General features: G+C 31.2%; 1 protein-coding gene across 15 annotated transcripts in view; it reads left to right on the plus strand.

The window, feature by feature from the left end:
- LOC127712359 (myosin-4-like) overlaps positions 1–24987 on the plus strand; it is a 127069-nt gene that overhangs the window by 31859 nt on the left and 70223 nt on the right. For 13 of the 15 annotated variants that reach the window (XM_052218738.1, XM_052218734.1, XM_052218733.1 and 10 more), the window contains exons 2-12: positions 276–351; positions 3542–3696; positions 5738–5840; positions 6471–6602; positions 12434–12532; positions 14909–15004; positions 16237–16356; positions 18166–18273; positions 21135–21374; positions 21749–21781; positions 22647–22761. In XM_052218738.1, the coding sequence (XP_052074698.1) occupies positions 285–351; positions 3542–3696; positions 5738–5840; positions 6471–6602; positions 12434–12532; positions 14909–15004; positions 16237–16356; positions 18166–18273; positions 21135–21374; positions 21749–21781; positions 22647–22761 (1268 nt within the window). In that variant the 5' untranslated portion in view covers positions 276–284. The remainder of the gene's footprint in view (positions 1–275; positions 352–3541; positions 3697–5737; positions 5841–6470; positions 6603–12433; positions 12533–14908; positions 15005–16236; positions 16357–18165; positions 18274–21134; positions 21375–21748; positions 21782–22646; positions 22762–24987) is intronic. The other 2 variants (XM_052218736.1, XM_052218740.1) reach the window with 2 other exon arrangements.

The following is a 24987-nucleotide window of genomic DNA, read 5'->3' on the forward strand; positions in this document are numbered from 1 at the left end:
TAAACCTATAGCTAATTGATAGTCTTCAATCAATTTCTTATATTAGATAAATGTACAAGTTTAAATTGTTAATTGATTCTCTCAATCAACTTGAAACCAAGTTTACAGATATGAAAACCATGAGATTACATGTATATGTCATTGAGACAGCCATAAAACGGACAGGAAGATAAAAAGAAAAGAAACAAACATACATACATACATACATACAAAAAATGTCTATAATGTAATATCAAAACTTGATTACCCTGATTTGATTTTTATTATGATTTCAGAGTGGTAAAATGGTAGTTGAAGGGGGGAGTGTAGAATGGAGTGATGATGATGCTGTCAAATCTGGTTCTAATACAGGTAATTTTATTGTGCTTATCAGAGAGGATTTATGTCATGTAAGTTGGAGTTGAAGTATATATTTCATATGATCAACAATTTATTAGTTGGAACATTTTAGCCCATGAATAGTCTATACCTATAGTATAAAAAGTTTTACTGTTGAATGAATGCATTTCAATCTGTATGAGTTATCCACTGTATAACATTTTGAAAATGGCACTCAGTTACCAATATCACTAAGCTTTTGTGTTCCATGCAAGGTAACATAATTTGTATGCCCCCGCTGCAGCGGAGGGGACATTAAGTGTTACCCTTTGTACGTCTGTATGTACGTCCGTCACTTTTTCAAACTCAAATTCCTACCAGAAGTCACAACAAACAAATGTGTGTCAGCTACATATTGCATCCTAAATGACATGACAATTGCTATCACCAATTAGATGAAAAAACTTTATTAAAATTTTTGAAAAAAGATTTTTTATCACAATTCATTCAAAGCACCTTTTTCTGCATTGCAATACGCATGTGAGCAGAGTATCTCTTTTTAGCTCACCTTGCCCAAAAAGCTATTGCTATCACTTGGCGTCAGTCGTCTTTCATCTTCATCCATCGTCAGTTAACTTTTGCAAAAATCTTTTCCTGTGAAACTACAGGGCCAATTGAAACAAAACTTAGGCACAATCATCCTTAGAGTATGTAGTTTATAAAGAGTGTCAGATGATTCCCCATTCCAATTAACATGGTTAACATGGTTTAAAAGAGAACATAAGGGTAAAATGTAAGTTTTGTCTTTTATCATGAAAACCGCTATAGAATGAGAATATCTGACAGGGACAGATTTATTCAGAATGTAACTACTACTCATCTACACTAAAACTGTCAGGTGACAATACCCTTAAATGATGATTTTTACCAATTTCATTTATTTTTTGTTCATTATGTTGAAAACTGTAATAGATAGAGTAAAACTTTCAATGGCAAAAATTATCAGCAAAACAAGATCTTCAAATAAGTCAAACATGGCTGAAATAAACTGAAATGATTTATTTCTGACCAAAAAGTGTAGGAGATAAAAAAAAAACGGCAAAAATTGATCAACAGGACAAGATCTACAAATTTGTCATGAGATCGTTGTTTGACTCCTTACAGGAGTTATTGCCCTTTAATGATGCATATAGTTGATAAAGAAACATTGACAACAGCAAAATTTATCAGCAAGGCAAGGTGTGCAAATAGATTGACATGGCTGAAACTTCAGTTGACTTCTTATAGGAATAATTGCCCTTTAATGATAATTTTTACCCAATTTTTGCATATTATGCAAAACTTTAACAGATAGAGAGAAAATGAAAACAGAAAAAAAATTATGAGCAATGCAAAATCAACAAAAGAGCGATATGAGTCATGAATTATATTCTAGTCTTTAATGTTGGAGAGAGGCCATTGATGAAAATGTATAAAGATCCAGATGAGCGACACAGGCTCTTTAGAGCCTCTAGTTTCAGCATAACATTCAACTTTCAACTTTGTCAATCTATTATTCTGTCAGGTTCAAAACAGGAAAATAGAATTAGCAATCATTAGCCTAAATCCCACAGTGGCTTTAAAACAGTAACTTATAGGGCTTTTTAGATTATCATACAATACCTTGTACCATGTACACATTGAAATACATATTCATATTAAATATATTGACTTCAATGTAGAGTTATTTAGTTTTGCTTACTTTTTGGAAAAAGGCCAATATTTCATTTAAGTGCAAAAGTCAAATGAGATAATGGTTAAATCAAAAGCATTTTAAACCAACAAAAGAGGGGGGAGGGGGGGAGGTATTATGTCATAGAATTATTAAGATCTTTGTTACCAAACAGAAAATCAAAATCTGAAATAATTTTGCTGGCAGTTAAGGTTCCATATATAAAGAAAAGTCCTATTTTGAGGAAAATTTTATTTTGATTTGATGAAAATTTTTATCAGTTTGTATACTATCTGATACATGTCAGTAAAAATGTAAATTAATTGTGGATTTCTTTTTTTTTGTACAAATTGTGTTCAAGGACACAAGTACATTAAAAATGATTTTTGAAATGGTTTTAAAATTCTATCCCAAAATTTCAAATAAGTCGCATTTTTCTAAAATTTTGTAGTTTTTTGTTTCTCGTATTTACTTTCTTGCATTTTCAAAAATTATTTATAATTTTTCTTTTTCTTTCAGAAAGGGTCCTATATTTGGCCAATGTCATGTCAATATAGGGCTTCAAAATGTGGAAATTTTAAGAATAGTACATGACTATCTTGGTTTTGTTTATTTTGTTAATCAGTAGAATCTACCCTTAAGAGTAGCTTATTAAACAAAAATAATCCCTTTTCTCAAGAATTTGTTTTAGTATGTCTGTGCTTGCAAAATTGTTAACCACAAACAATGAAAATTGAACTGATTTAGTATTACTAAAAGCTTTATAAAAGTTTCCTTTTAAAGAAAAAATCACTAAGTCTACCAGAGTTATCTCCCTTTATTTACTATATAGCTAAGATTTAAAATACCCACTTCATATTACAGCTGACGGTCATCATTGCACATATATGATTGATAGTTCCCCAAATAGCTATATATAGAAAATTAAATTGAACTGCAGTAACTGTTGCTCAATCCACATGTCATTTTCTTTCTTTCTTTAACTTTTCTAGCGTTAAGGTGGATCATTGTTTTATATTCCCTCTGATAGAATTTTCTTATACTTTGCCAAAATGTAGATTTTACCATGCTTTTTTCAAAAATGTAATAAAAGGTATTGGTCACTGTGCTATTTTTCAGGCTACAAGTCATGCAAAACTGTCCAACTATGCATAGATTATTCAAAAAAGACATGAAAAAAAAAACCATTTTGTGAATGAAGATAGAATTTTGAAATAAAATGTCAAAAGTTTTATAATATGCTTTAAAAAAATAAAAATAAAAAATGGTGTCACCAAACTTGTTTTCTTGCTACAAGTGAAAAATGAAAATTTCATTTACATTCCTTTATTATTTTTTTTAGACTAGACCGATAGTGTACTGCTGTATTACAATCCATGATGACTGTTTACCTTTTATCTACCTTAATTTTTAATTTTTTAAAAATTTTGTACTTGCACTTTAGGTCAAAAATATGTTTAACTTGTTATAGTTTCCATGTGTATGTTACATATTCCATTTAATTTATTACAGAAGGGGATGTAGCTGATGACCAACCACCAGAAAGAAAAGGACACAAGAAAAATTTCAAAACCCCCATAACTACACTTAACATGAAGTCAGATCCTATATCAACAATACTGGATAAAATTGATGCAGAAATATCATCATTATCTCGGTCACAGTCGGTACGTACCATCTTTAATTAGGTCACAGTCAGTAGGTATCATCTTTATCTAGGTCACAGTCGGTAGGTATCATCTTTATCTAGGTTACAGTCTAGGTATCATCTTTATCTAGGTCACAGTCTGTAGGTATCATCTTTATCTAGGTCACAGTTGGTTGGTTTAATCTTTATCTAGATCACAGTCAGTAGATATTATCTTTATCTAGGTCACAGTTGGTTGGTATAATCTTTATCTAGGTCCCAGTCGGTAGGTATCATCTTTATCTAGGTCACAGTTAGTAGGTAACTAAATGATATGTTACTAGAAGATGCCTGTGAAATCGCGGTACAATTGGGCAAGTGTTGAAACAAAGAGTGCCTGTGTTTACACATGCAAGGGGGGAGGTGTCTGGACGTTGGGTGCCTGTGTTTACACATAAAAAAGGGGGAGGTGTCTGGACGTTGGGTGCCTGTGTTTACACATAAAAAAGGGGGAGGATCACTCCGACACGTTCAACGCCCATTTCATTTTTGGACAGTTCTGCACCTGAGCAAAAAGGGTGGATGTTGTTTAATTTAGCAAAATGATGCACTTACAATACAATACAGGATCCTTATAGGCCTAACTGTCCTATTTTCTATCCTTTCTTCTTACTTTCACTTGGATTTCGTGGGCAGTACGTCGACTGAGCATGCACGAAAGGGTATAAAACACGGATCGTATATTTTCTCAAAAATTGGCGTTTTCTGTGGAAAAAAGATTGTTTAAAAGACAAATTTAGGAAGAACAAAACACTACATTTATACATCATATCATAAATATTTCCGACTTTGTATGGTTTCAGAGGAGTTGTGGCTCAATGAAATCGGTCTCTTCCTTTAGTAGTATAGATATGCTGCTACAATAAGCTTCTGCAATACTATTACCAGTATACTTTTAGAACAAAGTTACCATGCTTCTACACCACCAAATCATGTTCCTCTTACTTTAACTTGAGACCAAATAAGACTTGGAGTTTTCTTTTTTGGTCCACAGCTATTGGATTACATTTTGTATTAGGAAAATCTTGTCAGAACTTCTTAGAATTTTAAAATTTGATAGGCTGAAAAGGTTTCTCATGAAAAACATCATCAAAATCAATCATTGTGTCACTATACCTTATAGACTGTAGAGAGAATTGTGTAAAAGAATCTTTTTTCAGATTATAACCAAATATTGTTTGTAACTTCATTGTACAGTTTACTTGCACATTGTTACAAAATATTAAATCTATGTGTTTGCAGCATGAAATAAGACAGAATAGCTATCTTTCTTTCATTTTCTTTCTTTCTGAAACTTTGGCATATAAATTTTTATATTTTTCAACATATATATTTTATCTGTGTTTATTCACTCATGTAAGTTCAAAGTACAAATTACAACTGACAACTGACATGATAAATGTAAAACTTCTCTGGATTGAGAAATAATAATGTTTGGAACCAATTCTATTTAATCACATTATTGTTGGAACTATTCATTTACGTTTAAATCATTTGACAGCTCTTTGAACTCTTTACACTTAAATGAATTTATTCAGAAAATTTAATATGCAGCTTTACATCTATTAACAATATTAGTTTAGTTTTATGGACATTTGATCATTTTTTGTCATTTTAATCACGGTTGATTAGGTTGTGGTTTTGGGTTATTGGAAAGATCTGCATATATTGAATCGAAATAAAGGTCAAACATACTCGGCTCACCTGGTATTTTGGTCCAGTGTGAGTTATTCTTGTCATCTGCCTATCTAGCTGTTAACTTCTCACTTTCATCATTTTCTCTATTAATATTGGGAAACTGGAACCAAACTTTGCTGGAAAAATCTATGAAAAATCCTTTATTGAAAACTCTTTAATTTATTCCAATCAGACAAAAACATGTATACGTTATTAACAACTCTTGAGTTTGATGACCTATTGTCAAAATAGGCCTTATATGTTGGATGTTGACTTTTTGCATCTATTCTATTGTCATGGTTGTGTCATTTGCATAATGAAAATAAATTTCAATATATTTTCAGAGTGCTGGCACAGGTAGTACTGTTATACATCGACCTTCAAGTAGGTCAAGGTCACCTCACAAACCAGACGATGAACTTACCAGAAGTCAGCTGGACAGACCAGGTATTAATTATTGTCATTCCTTAATACAACCCTATACAAACACTCATTTCCACAACCATGAAAATGGCGGCAAATTTATAAACAACTAATTTCCCTTCATTACTAGAAGTAAGTCTCATTGAAGAGTTAAAGGTTAGCAGCTTTAAATCCCTTTATTTTGCAAAATATATTTGATAATTTGAATTCCAGAACGACTTATCTTTTGACTTCCAATATACATGTTATCAAGATTGTTAATAAAGCTGGTAATTTGAGGGCATTGGTTATGATATTCTTATTCCATCTGGACTTATAATAAAGATTGTAATTCTGTGAAAATATATATCAATTTTGACAGCATCCTATGCAATAAATTATATACAGACTTTAATAAGCAAATCTAAATGTATGTTGAATAACATAGATGGCATTTTTTTTTTAATGTTTCTTGTTGGTTGTGACAACATTTGAAAGCATATTGAAATTTTTAAACAAACATAATTTGGGGTGAAGAAAATTTTATTAGTTTACTATTTGAAATCTTTCATTATTTATACTTAGCTTATTTTTGTCTACCATGAGATTAAAACAATATATAGAAGGTAACATTAATTTAAATAATGAATCAATTTGGTCTTCTCTGATATGTAGGTCCAATGAAAGCCACACACAAATATAATGGTAGTTACTCCGGATCATCTCGAGGTAGAGAAAGTCCTGTGGTAAATGGTGATACCAGAGTAAACGGTGTGGTAGACATATACAGTGATATGACAAATGATAGTAAGTCAAGTTAGATAACTTTTAACTCTCTCAATTTGACAGCCTGTTTGTTGTAGTCTGTAATTTGTTCATATTACCCAACATTTGTATTCTTTAAAATCTTTAATGAACAAATGTAGCATGATCAACATCAAACAAAAAACTCCATTAAAATAGGTGATAGGGACCATCTTTAAGTTGCAGGGAGGCATGGGAATTTGCTCAATGGTGAAGGCCTAATTGTGACTTGCAGATAAAAAACAAGAATATAAAAGTGCTGTTTTTCTTTGCTTTTGGTTTTATCAAGTGTATGTAAGGACATTGTTTCGTGAATTAATACAACATATTCCTTTTTTCCCCATTTTATCAATCGGATAAAATGCAAGACATAAATGTTAAAACCTTGCTTTTTACATTCAAAACATGTTAGTTTGACAAAGCACATTTTTTTTTAAGATAACATATTTTAAAAGATATGAAAAAATTGGTAATGATTCAAGAATTGGAAAGAAAAAAAGAAAAAAAAAAGTAAAATTAGATTTGATAGAAACTTTGTATTGTGTGGTTTATATACGTTAGTCTTCCATGTCACTTTACAAAACAGATCAATAGCCGTTAAAGTTTGTAATTATTGTTGAATATTCCCATTTATCATTGAGTATTACATAATCACAGAGAAGAGGCTTTACGTACAAATGATGATCATTTAAGGTCTGTGCATTTTACATAAAAAGATGTAATTTCACTTACATAAAGATTTATGTGATATTTTGTTAAAATGATTTATAAACTTTTCCTGTTTTGGACATATGTCTATCATTGAATATTGTAAAATGGAGATGTGAGGTAAATGCAATAAGAAAACAAGCCAGCTTCACCAATGACCAGTATACATTTAGGGGTCAACCTTTGTTTATGATCATATGACCACCTTATTAAGAAAACAAGCCAGCTTCACCAATGACCAGTAGACATTTAGGGGTCAACCTTTGTTTATGATCATGTGACCACCTTAATAAGAAAACAAGCCAGCTTCACCAATGACCAATAGACACCTAGAGGTCAACCATTGTTTATCATCATATGACGACCTCTATATGTTTGATATATTTCTACTCAAGTTGGAGATGGGTATACTGTTTCTCTATCTGTCTGTCTGTAACTTTATGTCACATTTTTCTTTGCTACTATCAGTCTATGAATCGTAGGATATCTAGAACCAAGCTTCAAATAGATCAGCTATACTTAGTGAAGTAGTTTCAGAAGATTTGCTTATCTTCTTTCTCTGTTGACAATGGTTTACATTTATAGAAAAATTATAGAAAAATTGCATTGCATTCATCAAAGCAGCTACAATTTTGTTCCTTCTTTAAATTTTGTATCTTATTTCTAATGTGATACTTTATGAGACTGGTTTTGTGTCTTCTTCATGTTTTCAAATTCTTTACCTGTTAAACATGACAAAAATCTATGTAAATATTGTTTAAAAAAAAACCAAAATATTGTGAAATGTTCAAAATTTGCAATTTTCATCGTTTGGTAATGCAATGGTAACTCATGGAATGTGAAAGTTTTCCCTATTTCCTGAATACCACTTAATTTAATATTAAAAGATTTGTGATCTTGTATGTTGAAAACAATCGATAATTTGTTCCATATTTTTGGCTTAATAATGCCCTTATACTTTAAGCTATAATACAACTTTGGTTTTGTGTTTGTTGTAAGTATAGAAATTTGTTACTTTTGATATTGTGGAACACACAGTTTATAATGAATACTTTATACAAGAAGTACATATTAATTGATATTTGGTCTTATTAAACTAATAGCTATGAAAACTAGAGTCTCAACTCTATTCATTTAGTATAAAATGAATTAGAAATACTCAATTGTCGTTTGATTAATACATTTGTATTGAAGTGACATGTCATATATTTCCTTAGAGGGTGTGAAATACATCGTATAAATTATAATGGTAAACTTTTGCATGTCAATTCCAAACGCAAACAAAATCATTTAAATTAAATGTAAACCGATTTCCGTGTAAACGGAATGCAACAATGAACAGGATTAGACTTAATCTGTCATTACTTAATAATGAAACACACCAATGTTTACTAATGCACGAGAATTAAATGTGAACGTATTGCTGATCTTTTGTAAAAGCACTTTTATAAGACGTAGATTTTATTACAATTTTTGTGACTTATTTGACTTAGGAATTATTGTTATGATTTAATAATGGAGAATAATTGTGTAAAAAGACATGTCAGGTTCAAAGACGGTAAATACAATACTAATTTTACTATGAAAGGAAAAAATGCACACTTAACACATTATATGTTTATAAAGTTATGCTCAAGAACTTAAAACAAAGAAATGGTAAATTGGTAGATTCCTTTTTTTTTAGCTAGCATGCTTATGCATAGATCTACCTAAATTAAACAAATAAATGAGAAAAAGAACAGCAAAAATTTGTTTTAATCTCGTACATGAACAGTAGAGCTGCATTAGTAAGACTATTAAATGACAGCCTAGTATGGTGGAATGAAATTTTTAATTGACATTGGAAAACAAAATTGGCTTCAAGAAATATTATTGTCCCCCGCGTAACGCGTTGCGGGGGACATGGAAATACCGGGCCTCTGTTCGTCCGTCTGAGCGACTTTTTATGCCCCACCTAGGGGCATTATGTTTTTAGGTCTGTGCGTCTGTTCGTCTGTCCATCCGTTTCTCCGTCTGTCCCGCTTCAGGTTAAAGTTTTTGGTCAAGGTAGTTTTTGATGAAGTTGAAGTCCAATCGACTTGAAACTTAGTACACATGTTCCCTATGATATGATCTTTCTAATTTTAATGCCAAATTAGAGTTTTGACCCCAATTTCAAGGTTCACTGAACATAGAAATTGATAGTGCGAGTGGGGCAATTATGTAATATGGACACATTCTTGTTTTAAAAGAGTTATGCCCCTTGGAAATATTAAATTTATGGAAAATGGCCTCGTTAGTGCTCTCACGGTTACAATTCTTGCCAGATTTTAATAAAACTTATACTATAGGTTAATATCAGCAATATCTCGGACAAGATGTATAATGGTGGATGATCGACTTTTTTTAAAAGAGTTATGCCCCTTGGAAATATTAAATTTATGGAAAATGGCCTCGTAAGTGCTCTCACGGTTACAATTCTTTCCAGATTTTTATAAAACTTATATTATAGGTTAAAATCAGCAATATCTCGAACAAGTTCTATAATGGTGGACGATCAACTTTTTAAAAAAGAGTTATGGCCCTTGGAAATATGAAATATGTGCAACACGTGGGACATTGGAACTCTGTTCTTTTATGTATATAGAATTTCAATAATACATTTTGACTAAATTTTTAGTAAAAAAATTACATAATGGTATTAAACCTAAGATTGCAACTGCCTCAGGCAAACTTTACCTTAGAAGGCTAACTTGGATGGAGAGTGGTCTCATTGGCACTCATACCACATCTTCTTATATCTATATAAGTTGGTTATTCTGTTTAGTGTCCTTCAATTTATAAAGTTATTGAACATTATATTTGTTTGCCTCCCAAAATTGTTGTCCTAAGTATTTATCTAATAAAACTGATTAAAAATGTGTATTGTGTACACAGAAATAAGTAAGGATATATTAATATGTTGTTGTATGAATTTGTATCTCCAGCTGTTTTCAAAAAAAGAAAAATTACTGCAGTGAAAATAGAGAAAACTTGCAGAATGAATTGTGGAAAAGATTTTTTAGTTATTGAGTTCATATGTATGTTAAATAATTTATACTGAACAGAAAATTGCCACATATCTGTACAAATGGGTTCATATAACATGTAAGGGATTAAGTCTCTTAGTTATTAGAATTTATTGAAACCGCATATATTCCAGCGTTGAGTATTAACTATACCAATTATTGTATTGTCCTTGTTTACATGGGTTGATTGACTTCAGGTTGTAAGTTGACTTTCATTGATTAGTAAGTTAATTAGTTTATCATGTATCATATTAAGTTTTACTAAACAGAATGTTACAGTGATATGTTTAAATGCCGTTTTTTTCTGTTTGAAATTGCTGTGCTTTCTGTGTACCCCTTTACCGTTATAGTCATGCCCTACTGATTTTTGCTTTCTGATTGAAAATAAATACAAAAAAATCAGTGTAACTACTATAAAAAATATTTTTACATTCTTAAAATACCATAAATCAACCAAAACTTCATAATTTTTTTAAAAATATTTCATCTATTCACATGATCAAGTTAGACCCTTTTTGGACCAGAAACTAGACTAAGACTATGCTCCTCTGCCCTTAAATCCTAGCTAGAACATTGTATAGGAAAAAGGAGATTTGGTCTTATGGCCAATTAGACAACTATCCACCAGACTGATGTAAGCAACTTTAGGTCACAAATGATATAAAGGCTTAGATAGTAACTGGGACATATCAAAAACCCAAGATTCACTGTTAAATGGAGAAAACCCATGTGTATGAGGAGGCAAAGTAGTGGTGTTTTAAATCAATACATTATCATGTTGTTATTAAGATCATATGTATAAGCAGTAAGTTTAGTTTTTTTTTAATAAAATGCATATTTTACATGTTCACACATTCTAAAGGTCTGCTAGACATTTTCTAAATTCAAGTCACGGATGATACTCAACTGGACTTGATAAGTCAGGAGCCTGTCTTTCTGGTTGTGGTTGGTTGCTATCTGTCATATTTGTTTTCCAAGTACTGTATTGCCATAAATCAGTCTGTTGTTTTTTTGTTTGAATTGTTTTTACTCTTTATAGTTTACTATACAGTATGGGTTTTGCTCATTGTTGGAGGCCACATGGTGACCTATAGTTGCTTACGTCCACATCATTTGTTCTGGTGTATAGTTCAAGTTGTCACATTGGCAATCATGTCACGTTTTCTTATTTTTACACTAACTAGAACATACCCGCGAAATCGCGGGCATTTAGAGCGTGGTTGAAAGTATGTAAACTGTTGTAGGATGAATTTTTGTAAAAGATTTTTTGACTGGAGAATTTCAGAAAAGGTATCAGAAGTCATATAGGTACTTGGGGACAGGACCCCCCCCCCCCCCCCCCCCCCCCCCCTTTTCCAAAATCCGTTATTGTTTGTTTTCTGTTTATTTATATAAATAAATATATAAATAAACACTATAAATAAAGTGAATTTGCTATTAACTATCAATTCCAAGTTTACTATCCACGGCGTTCACTGATATATTATGTAGAGAGACCTATGAAAATTATGTGTAATTTTAAACAGTCCTAAACGGAAGTTTTGTCTAACTTAAAAGTCCGTCCGATGACGGAAACAATATCCAGACGCCTTTATTTTCGTTTTCCTCCCAAAATAACCCAAACGGAATAATCATAAGCGAGGATGACAAATGCGACTATGCATGGTACCTTTAGGACACAGATGCATGCTGATTAATATATTGTGGAAAGCGACACACAAAATGAGGTCTTCTCGTTTAATAGTATAGATGTTCATTAAAAGAAAATCTTAGAAAGTATACTCCTTTGAAAGTCCAAGTAGATCCTGAATATTCACTTGACCAAATGTCCATTAAAAATCTGAGACTTTCAGAATTACTACCGAATTGTTGTTCAGATTAATGTGACTTCAGATTTTAGTTGTGTTGTAGGTTTGCTGTCTCATTGATATATACTCAACTCAAATATCTACTTTGATTCATATGAATAGACACTAACAACCAGATAAATTCTAAGATCTGTCAAACATGCTTCACTTTATGGAATATATTTCAAGACTATACTTACCAAACAATTATATTTGCTTATTATTTTTACAGCTGAAGATACACAAAGGAGAAAAGGACAAAGTGATTTAGACTCTGTTTCTGCTCATGATGTTGATGAAAAATTCAAACAAATTTTACGCAAGAGATCAGGTATTTATGTCATACCTAATAATGTTGTTTTGTAAAGGTTCAAATAGCATCTTTAACCACTTCTTTTGGTTTTTGGAACAGTTGGTTTTTTTTTATTATTATTTTTATATTTGAAATTGCACATATGGTAAATCAATGATGAATATGCCTTTCATTATTAATTAAACTTCATGGTTTTTTGTCAGCCACAAAGTGTAAAAAATTTGGCTCATCAAGGGTAAATATATGTTCATAATATAGTAAATGTAGGAATTCTGTACCCAAAGAGACAAGACCACAGAATTTGGAAAAAAAAGTATATGCCCACCATACTCTAACATGTCATGTAATGGCAGATCATATACAAAATTAAATAAAAACTTTATTATTTGTTTTGGACTTTAAAAGTCAATGACTTTGTGGTCTTATGTAGGAATAGAGTATTATAACCTTACTAATCCTCAGTTATAATTAGTCTAATCTGATTGTGTGGATTATGTGTAATAATTTGTATAAGTAATACACAAAGCAGAATTTTATTGTTGAATTTTATGCGGAGTGTTATAGATTTGATTGAATGTGTTATATTCATGGCACAAGAATTAAAAAATTTTATTGATAGGCATGATGGGTTTAGTCAAAAGTTTTATATAACAAATAAATATAAACCATTTTTTTTAAGTAATAAGCTCTGACGGAAGAGGGGGTATATGTACTCTTTAGTCTTTTGTAGACAAAACGTGCATCTGCCATACAAATTTGAATACTGTTATCTATGATGAGTTTATTTACCCCTCTCTTCATTAAAGAAAGTTTCGCTGCATTTTTCTCGGGAAACAAATCACAGCTTCCTGAAATTTGGTGTCAGGCTTCATATGAATACTGTTTGTTGAGTTTTCACATACATCACTCATCAACTTTCTATTTACCGTCTTTATAAAGTTGACATCAGACATAGTTGTCTCCTTTTATGTTATTGCAATGGTTCCACTTATGCAAGATTTGAAGGGGAACTTGATAGCAGAATTCAATATTTAGAAAATGAATATCCAGGTGTATTGTGCTTAAAAACAAAACCACAAAAAAAAAAAACATTACTCAAAAAATTAAAAACCAATTGTTCAGAGAACAATTGAAGGTCTTTCCACCCCAAATGGACATATCTAGATAGGAAAATATTCATCTTTGGTTTAAAGTGTCAATTCTGGTGTCAGATAATAGCTTCATTAATGCTGATTCCAGAAATTTATGGTTTCTATATACTTTTGCTAAAACTAAGGGAGATAAGTAGGTACTTCTGGTTGTCAAAATGATGTTACTTTTAGTTTCATTTGAACCTTATTTCACACTGATTCCAAAAATATAAAGTTTTAGTAAATTGTACATTAAAATAATGCAAAAATTGCTACTTCTAGTTTACCAAAGGTCACTTCAGGTTAACCTTCTTCAATGTCATATGTCTGTGACCCAATGTAAAAGACTTTAACATGAACCAATAAGAAGTGAGAGCAAAGGTCAAAATCTAGAACATCAAATCAAACTTTGACCTTGACCCCAATTACAAGGTCATGAAACACTGACCTCAAATCAAAAGACCCTAGGTGTCTTCTATGTATGGTTAATGAGTAATGTCACCATACAGCTTTCTTTTGAATATAGGAGGGGGAAACTCCCATTAATTGTCTACATACCCTTTTAACCAAAATTTATGTGTTACGACATGTCGCAAATAACAATTCTGTAAAAATATTTTGTCGATATCTTATAGAATTTCTGAAAATAAGTAATAACAAGCCAAAATCAAAATTAAGAACATTACCTTGACCTTTGACCTTGACCTCATTTTTCTTTAAAATTGACCAAAGACCTCCAATCAAAAGGTCTCTATCACTTATGGTTTGCCAGTTTATATCAAATACAGAAGGGGAATTAACTCTCATATTGAATATCTGTATCACTTCTGTCAAAATTAAACAAAATATCCTGAGGATATAGCGAGCAATTAGGAAAAATAAATTTGTTGGTTTCTTTTTCAGTTGCAAAGTAGTAGAAATAACAAGAAAAACAGTGTTTGGGGAGGTAACTTTACAAGGAAAAGTATTTGGTTAAGTGGTGTCAGTTTAAAAAGCGTATATATTGTACCAAATATCTAAGTGACATCTTGCGAAACAACCAAACAGCGAAAGAAAAAAATTGGGCAGAAGAAAAAAAATAATAATCAGAGCAAAAGCTAAAGTTCTTTCCACGGAAAAGTGGTAAGACCTAAAAATCAGAAAAGAATAAAAGTAAAACATAACAATGAAACTTTCAAGACAATTTTATGCTTTCTGTTTTGTCATGCAGAAGATATAATATTCCTTGAATTTTTTAATTTTTTTTATATTTATAATTTAACAGGTTATCAAGAAAAGCAGCCAGCCCCAAGCGATACAGACACAGTTAAAACAGAAGATTTCAACAGAAAATTCCAAGATTCACTGGTGTATAGTTCAGGTAACAAGCTTTGCTTTGAATTATCTCCCTTTCCCTTGTTTTGATCTGTGCAATTTATTATTTTGTTCTGATTTGATAAATCAAGGATTTTTTTATCATTCTTTTTTAAAAGAGATATACAAAAAAAGTAATTGTTTTTTTCAAACTTATTTGGTATAAGATAATGTAGATCTGAAAAAGGTTACGAATGTTTCTTTTTTGTACTAGATACAGTCTGTATATATAGCTGTTGTCAAAATTTGTTTAGGTTTGATAAATAACCACTTTAAATTTCCTTATGCACTTATATATTGCAGAACTTTTATATTTAACTTTACTACAATCTATAAATATACCAAAATATTTATGATTTAAGCTTCGTTGTTATTACATATTCCACCACGTCATATCTATATGTATATCTTCAAAGCTTAATTAATAAGGAGCAAAACAATAAAAAAAATACTCTTATTGCCTTCAGAAAGTTAAAATTTTTATAATAAAGTCTTAAAATTCTACTTTGATTTTTACTTTTTTTTATATTCAGTGTTTTCATTTGCTTTGCATATGTGTTCAGTATGTTTAGCTTTATTTATTTTGATTATTGAAAATGTCATAATTTAAACATACATTTAAGATGCAGGCTAAATCTTTTACCAAAATATTTTGAACAGAAGAAATTGTCTTGAAAAACTTTATTTATTAATAATTATATTAGGTATAATAAGGAAGCTAGCTTTATTGTTATCAACAAGTATTTTTTTTAATAATATTATATATCAAATTTTTAATGGGGAATACTCAAAATGTAAAATAGTTATAAAATATAGGAAAACACAAAGGGACTGAAAGCTTATAAGTCATTTAAAACATTGGTTCCAAAAGACACCAAAACCATGTATAGTATCTGTGCATTTTCTTGATATATACATCATCATGTACTCACTTGAACACTTTTATTAGTAATATCATCTACAACTGCAATATATAAACCATTTCATATTCATTGCTCGTTCATTTCATTCATTATACATACTATTCCATTTCTTATATAAAAATGTTTTCAAATACAAGACTGAAAGCAGTTAATAGTAATTGATATGAATTTTGTAGTGGTTAAAAGATTAAGAATTTTATAATATTATGCTAAGCTTTTAATTCATGTGCTTCTGACAGTGAAATATTTGACAGAATGTTAAATGTTGTGATATTTGTTTTAACAATGTTTTGTGAATGCTATGTTGGTTAACCAGACGATACTGTGGAATACAAATCAGATGCCGATGAGAGCTCTTCTGACTCAGAAAAATCTGCCAAAGGCGAGGAGTCGCTACTCTGGGATTATTTTGACACAGTCCCAAAATCTGCTTCAGGTGTGCTGTTGTTTTATATATTTTGTGGTCTTTGGATGTTGTTTTAGTTCTTACTTCACTTGTTGGTTTGTGTCTACCTTCTAACTGAGTAAATAATACAGCAGATGTTTTTTTCCTTGACCTTGAAAATGCACAGTTTAATCCAATCACAAGCTTTGACATATAAAACACAATGTAACACTGTACAATCAGTTAAGTCTTCTCTATTAACAAACAGATAGATAATATTCATTATACAAATCCATAGTACCGTACTAAACTTTACATGACATTGGGAAAGTCCAAACTATGTCTATTAAGAGTTTGTCTCTCTCCATTTTGTTTATTTTTATGTCAGATCTGTGTCTTTGAGTCAATTTTAATTTTCTTTGTTTATTTTTTTATTGTTAGTTTGTTTACTAGACTTTTTTTAGTAATAGCTTTTTTATAACTTTTTATTTTAATATATAAATGTGGCGTAGATATGATTTTAGTTGTATAGGATTTGTTTAAAATGACTGTCTGACATAAGGTAAATAGAGTTATCTCCCTTTTCAATACCATTACTCATAATCTCATTGGTTACTGGATATCATGGCAAGTAAAAAATAATTAGCACTGGAGAGGTTGCAAAACAGAATTTAAATAATAGTATGTTACAATGCAGGGCCATAATACATCATCTTCCAAAAACACAGTTTTTATTTTTGCACAAATGGGTCTCCATACTTTGAGAGGTCAGCTGTAGGATATATTTATTTTGAAATCAAAGCATGTTCCCTCATCCTTAAGATATTTATTGTCATGTTCTTCAGAGTTAAGGAGCCATTTAAGCCTAAATTAGAACTTGATAATTGAATTCAAGAGAAAAATGACATTTCTGGATTCTGGATAGGTTGGCTTCCCTTCTATCTTTGACCAACACAGTACAGAGGTCTCGAATTTCCAGACAAGGCACAACTAGTGACTTCCTTTTTTTACTTGAATATGCCTCAGGTAACGACAGCTTCTAGTTGCAGGTCCCGGTGAAGCAAAAAATTTGGAAAAATCCTGATTTTTGGTTGAAATGGCTTATTTAGACTGCCATACCAAGACAGTTTTTGTCAGACCTAAGCACTTTTGTGGGTCATGTTTTCCCTGGTCAGACTGCGGTAAGATACATTTATAAGCATCTCTTCAGTCTTGGTTGTGCAGGTCAAGAAATAGGATGAAAAATCGTTAAAATTGAAGCTTTTTGCAACAAATCACCAATTTTGGAGCTTTGTAATGAAAATCTAGATGCACTGGCTTAAAGCTGAGACTGTTAGTACTGAACCTGTATATTTGTACTTGATTAGTGGCCAATACAAATGTTTTGAGTTCCTGCTTTTACTTAGAATTCCTTACTTAGGCCTATTGGTAGATTATTTACAGCTTGCACTTTTATCACTTTTATCCATTGAGTTTATACACTCACAATACATAATAATGGTGAATAGTATATCATTATGGTTGCACAATCCAGCTACCCATTTAAAATATATTATTTCATTTTGATTATAACTATATTTATATTTTGTATGAATTATTAGAAATAGTTTGAATAGAATTACGTTTGATCTAAAGAAAAAAGTTTTATAAAATGGTTTACATTTTATTCGAATTATCTTTGATGAGGAATCAGTATGATATGAAGTTGTTTTTGGTCAATATTTTTCAAATATTAACTCTTTATAGCTCCAACTTGTTGAACAGAATCTTTGATATTTCAGATTTTGAAAGAAAGAGATATATTAGGAGATTATTGATTAAGAAAAGTTTTGATGAAAATGAATTGTGTATTTATTTTAGGATTCAAAGAGGATGATTCTGCATCAAACGACAGCAAGAATAGAACTCCACAACAGAATGGGGATGATCGTGATGCCAAAACTTTAATTGATCGCTTACGTCCAAAAAGTAGGTGAAATTATAAATATGAGACAAAAATCAAAGTGTCAGATATATTCTATATTCCAGGTGGAAGGTGAGGTCAAACAAACCCATAGAACCCCTCTGGCTACATGTATTTTCTATAAGATTTGTCTTGAAATAATTTTCAGTTGATTGTGTTTTTTTTTATTTTATGAATTTCTGTTTACCAAAACATGCATATATAGAGTTTTTTTTAAGGTTGAGCCAGAAAATATCTTCAGTAAACACGTAGTTTTACAGGACATCTGACGATGATCTGTTTGGTTGAGATACTTGAATCTGTCAGAACAGTAGTTATTCTGTTTTCAGTTATATCATAGTTTATCTAATGTCATGTTGCTATTGACAATGCTAATGTCATGTTGCTATTGACAATGCTAATGTCATGTTGCTATTGACAATGCTTGATATTATTGTTTGAACATCTTTGATTAAAATGGTTTTTGTCCCTTGCAGCGAAAATCGTAGTATGCAAGACATAGGTATTACAATCCATCAGTGGCAACAGCGTAAACTATTTGTTTAAAGCTTTATATTTCAGAAGGTAGAAGACCTGGATGCTTCATACCTTGCGTGCAGTAACCTTATTTTACGAAGTTTCTGTCTGTCATATGTCCATTGTTCCTGAACTAAATTTCATGGTTTAGTGACTGCTTGGAAAAAAAAATCAGTTTTTTATCCCCCCGCCGCAGCAGAGGGGACATTATATAAATAACACATAGCTGAGATGGTGATAGAACAGATTGTTACCCCAAGAAAACATTGTCAACTGAGGCGAAGCCAACGTTGACAATGTCTTTTTGAGAGGTAACAATCTGCTCTATCAACTTCTCAGATATGTGTTTTTTAATTTATTATACTGAATGTTCTGTTATTACTGTCGATTAATTTTCAAAATCAAAGTAATAAACTATGACGTTTTGTACATAACAATCATCCGTGTTCATTAAAGCAAACACTTGAGCAAGCGTCTCCGTGAGGGGTAATAGAGTATTTGCCATAGGATAGAGTAAATTGTCTCCCTCGTATTAACCACTCAAAATCTGGCATTGTCTTGTCTTGTCTTGTCTTGTGTGAAAATCATGCCTTTCAAAGGCACACCTCTGGTTATAGAGTAGAATGAATGGTGTATTTAACACCCACTAAAAGTTTATTACACTTTTAAAATCTAAAACAAAAGATAATTTAGATTTTGAATATTCACACCTTTGACTGAGAGGTTGCAAGCAACCCTTTCCTTTTATTCACCGGTAATGTTAATAATATTGTATTACGTCAAATGTGCAAAGCAAAGCAGAGTTTTCTACTGATGTATTCTACAACTTGAAGAAAGTCTGTACATCCACATTTGCATTGACAATTGCAGAGCAAGGCACTAGCATCCAATATTAGTTGTGTACTAGTTTCTAGTTTTTCTAATGTTCTACATTTCGTGCAGAGCTCAGATGAAGAGGGAGGCCTGTCACAAGATTTTTCATTGAACTTGCGTTACATTCCATGGTCGGACCTTGTTTCCATATCCATATCAGACCTTGTGCCAGACTTTGGTTGCATTTTCATGTAACAAGGTGGTGGTAAATTCCATGGATAAGTGTGACTATTGCATTTTGACATGAAGTATAATAATAAGGGTTACCCTTGTCTGTACATCCGTCCATACATCCCAAAATTAGTTTCCGTTCTCTAACTTTAGTTTGCCTCAACCAAATGTTATGAAACTTTAATAAGTAATGTTTATTACCACAAAACTCAGATCAAGTTTGAATTTGGATGGCGTCACTTTTACCGTTCTTGAGTTATGTCATAATGTTATATGCAAGCATGGCATCATCTGTGTCCCATGGACACATTCTCCATTTATTTGTTAAGTGAAATACTTATTATGAGTAATATTATAACTATATTTGGTAAATGGGTTCCTTACAATGTCTACATGTCTGTCAGGTAGAGTTCACCTGACCACGACCTCATTCCATGGATCAGTGATCAAGGTTAAAGTTACTTGGTTTGTAACTGTATCTCAGATACTATAAACAATAGGTCAGCTATATTTGGTGTATGGAATGATTGTGAGGTGTACAAGTTAGACTGTCAGGTTTCATCTTACCTTGACCTCAATTTTATGGTTCATTTGACAATGCTTAGTTTTTGCTGTTTGGTCTATTTCTCAGATACTATAGGCAATAGGGCATCTATATTTGGTGTATGGAATAATTGTAAGGTGTACATTTCCGTCTGGCAGATTTTATCTAACCTTGACCTCATTTTCATGGTTCATTGGTCAATGATAAGTTTTCATAATTTTGTCATATACTAGGTGTATGGAATAATTGTAAGGTGTACATGTCTATCTGGCAGGGTTCATATGACCTTGACCTCATTTTCATGGTTCATTGGTCAATGTTAAGATTCTGTGGTTTGATCTGTTTCTCAGGTACTATTAGTGATAGGACCATGATATTTGGTGTATGGAATGATTGTACAGTGTACATGTCTGTCTGGCATGGTTCATCTGACTGTGACCTCATTTTCATTTAATATTAATAATGTAAAGTTTATGTGATACTTTTAGTAAAACCTTCATATTACAGACTTTCAACATGAATTGAATAATAAGTAAAACAGGTGAGACATTTCAGCGTGTGTACTCTTGTTTTGTTGTTGTATTAAAAAAATATGTTTTCCTTCCATTGTAGGTCCAGACTCTGTTATAGAAGCTAATGTAAAATCTATTTTATCCAAAAAGCGTGAAAATGGCACTTTACTTCCCAACCAATCACAGCGTCCTGTGTTCATCCAAAAACTGTATGCTAAAGCATATAAAACTGTGTATTCTATCCTTACAGGGTCTAATTCCTCACCACCTGTTTATAACAAACAAAAACCTACTAACAATCACCACTTGTCACCTTACAATTCACTGCGTAAACCAATCTATGTCAGCGATGCAGAGTCTGTCAGGACAGAAGACTTTGAGTTCCGGTTTAAAGATTTGATTGTGAATCAGATGGACAGTGAAACAGATGTTACAGATAACGATCCTTTACATGCCAAAGTCAAGGAGATACTACAGGTCACACTTCCTTGTAAGTTTAAATTCAAATTTCGGAATTTTGATATAGTATTAAATTTATTTTTTAGAATGAGTACAAATGTAATACATGTATAGGTCAATTTATAGAGCTAGACTTAGGCCTCAAGACCTTACTCCTTCCTCAATTTCTATAAATCTCTATTCATAACTTACAAAAATGAAATCAATATTTTTTTCTTGTGAGCTAGATAAGCCTTAAATTGAAACTTTGAATGAAAAGAATATATGTATATGTCTATGCGTTGTTTTATCTTTACATGATGTCTACATATAATCAGCAAGAATTTATGTTTCTTAAACAATACTGTCCGAAACATAACCATCTAAATGGAAATATATTAACCATTAAATTTTAAATACTAACAGCAATGATCCTACAAGGGCATATCTCTATCTTTGGTAAGTTTTTGGTTGAATTATCTCCTTTTGAAGAGGATAACAATCACAAATTATCTCCCTTTAAGGAGAATAACAATCACATCTTTAAATGTGTGGGCACTTGTGTGTGGTGTATTTGTAAATTATTCAGTAAACTCTGCTTCTGTAATGGTAGTTGGAATTTTGGGTTATTTATACCCTATTTTGTTGTCAAAGAATAAAATTCCTTAAAAATAAAATGATATACAATTATTAAGACATATTATATTGGCTGTAAAAAGTTTGTGGCTTGCTAGACAACTTCTTTTTGTACGATACAAATCTTGGTCAGTATGTTTTTATCTTTGCACCTTTTTTTGCTTTTATCAGACTTTTTAGCAATGGTGGGTTGAATAATTTCAGTTAGAGGGGACACACAATGTGAGAACTGTTTTGTAACTTCTTGCAGCAATAAATGAAAAATCACAATTATTGAAAATAAATGCAGACTTAGGGTCACATGCTGCAACTGTTTTTCCTTAATATTTCGTTGTGGAGGATTTCTATGCAAACATTTTTTTATCATTGTAAGATGTGATGAGAGATCAGATCTTTTTATGCAAGGACATTTTAATTTTTGCACACAAAATGGTAGATGTCTTGTGGTCTCTAATGCAAAAATTGTAATGTTTTCATTGTTATTTATCCAAATATGTAAATTTATGCATTTAGTTTAAATTTGAGAGAAAAATATAAATTAATAAAACACTTTCTAAGATTTTTAAAAGGAGTTGAAACATTACAAAAATTGGTAAACATATACATGTACAATGATAAACAGGTTTAATGTGTCATGTTTGAATAGTGAAATGTACGAACAGAGAAGGTACAGTTTTTGATTTTTCAGATCGTAAGAATGAACGAGAGAGAAGTCAATCAGAGAATGATGTGAGACTGAGAGACAGAAGAAAAGAAATGATAAATGGTGAAGCCCAATCCTCGCCAAGAGACCATAACAACAGGTAGGTGTATAAAGGAAGAACACCCTACTATATCCCCTTTGTGGACCTCTCAAGTACATGTTGTATTATTTGAAGTTATGATGCTCTGTTGTCATCCCTTTATGAGGGCCTTTTCACAAAACTGAATTATTGGGTACACTTGAGTTTTTATCCTAGTACAAGAACCTTAGTTGTCAATATAACAACGCAATCATTCCTTTTATTAGGACCTTTCATGGAAGTTCTGAACTATTTGATGGCAGAGTTCTCAAAAATCCAAGTATATTACTACAAGAGCTCTGTTGACATCCCGATAGTTTGTAATTATTTCTCCTTGAAGCAGATTATATCTGCGAAAATAAAAAGTCACATCTGAACAGTTTTATCTGCCAATCGTTTAGTAAAACTTTCTACAATGGAAGCATAAAGATTTAACATTACCCGTATAAAGTTTTTATTTAGTGCTGTTCCATATGATGAGCACATCCCAACGAGTAGATAGATAAACTCCCCATGTTTTCTTTGAAATGAATTAAGCTACACATGGTATATTTGAAATACCAAATTCAATGTGGTAAATTCAATTTAAAAAACAAACTCTAATTGAATGAATGTAAGAAGTCAATTGTCAACCACCTTTTAGAGATTAAAAAAAAAAATCACACTTTTAAATTAACTTTTTTCACCTTTAAAACAGAATTTCTTGTATCCGGTCAGTATAATTTGAATTATACCTATAGCTATTTAAAGAGCTTATAGATATTGGTATAAATATTTCTCAGATGAAATGACTTGCTTCATATGACACCACTTTACATTTTCCTTTTGCACCAAAGCTTTATTTTGGTTTCAACACCTGAAATTTTTATGCTGTTCATAAGATGGAAACAGAATTGACCAGGGGGCAAAGAATTAATTTAGCTCATGAATGTGTTTGAATGTAACCTTCTATAGAGTGTATACCTGTATATATTTATTCCTAGTCATTAGGAATTTTCATAGTAGAGAAATGCCACTTTACTTTTGATAACAAAACTTTGGTTAACTGACCTTGTATTAACATACATATAAAAACATAATTTTGGTTAACTGTCCTTGTATGTAACATAACATGAAATTTGGTGTTAATTTGTGAAACACAGTATTTTGCATTTAAAAAATGCTGTAACATTAACAATTTTTGACAATTGTAATAATATGTTTTATAAGTCTACAATTAGTATCTATGGAATTTGATGTCTATGCATTGTATGTTTCCATGTTATTTGTTCTTAAGAGAGGTTTTTCACTATTGATTTTTTATGGTCACAAGGACAATTGTAGATCATATATATTTGTAATCATTATCTGCTATACAGATATTTTAACATGAGAATGCGTTGAGTGTGAAAAATATCATAGTTAGATGTACATTTGTGTAAATAGGTTTTTGAGGCCAAAAAGGTAATTTTATTGTCTAAAGCCACTCAATTTATCAATTTTATCCATGAAAAAATGATAATTAAAACCTTTTAAGACAAAATTGATAAGGATCTGCACTTTTATTTTAGCAAAATATGATATATATAAATATGATATGCTTTCTGACATGCAATTCCCTAAAAGATTATCTTAGAAGCTATTAACAATTAGCGATGGATTAAGATAATCCCAGGTGTATGGTTAATCACATGTGTTGTTATAGTCAATGATTTAAAGTTGAATCACATTGTTATAATAATATTTCCCCTAATGAGCGGGGGAAGTGCCAGTACTACGACCTTAAGTGGGGGTAAATCGGATGACGATACCCTAGAGGATGAGGTTTTTGACATTTTCTGTGAAGATTATGAGACAAAAATTCCTATAGATATGCAGATCCGTTTTGAAGAATATACTGCAGATGGAAAAGTCATTTGTTTTGAAGAAAAGACTGAGAATATAGAGGCCTGGATCTCTAAAAATAACTCGATTAAAGACACCCAATCAAGATATAGGTAAGTTTTATATGTAGATTAGAGACAAAAGCTTTGTCATAGCATTTGTTAAAAAAGTAGTTCAGTTTTGTCTTGCATGCCATGAAAGTCATTGAAGTGACATGCATGCTGTTTCTGTCATCAGCAGTGATTGTTTGTGATTAGATTTCACAGGTAAGACATATCTGTGTCAACAATTTATTTTCCAAACTCTAATTTTGTATACTGTAAATTCAGAAATTATTGTGTGCATTTATTATTGCTTCATGCAGATAAAAAAAATCCCAAATGC

Source organism: Mytilus californianus, unplaced genomic scaffold (genome assembly GCF_021869535.1).
Source record: "Mytilus californianus isolate M0D057914Y unplaced genomic scaffold, xbMytCali1.0.p SCAF_8, whole genome shotgun sequence".
NCBI lineage: Eukaryota > Metazoa > Mollusca > Bivalvia > Mytilida > Mytilidae > Mytilus > Mytilus californianus.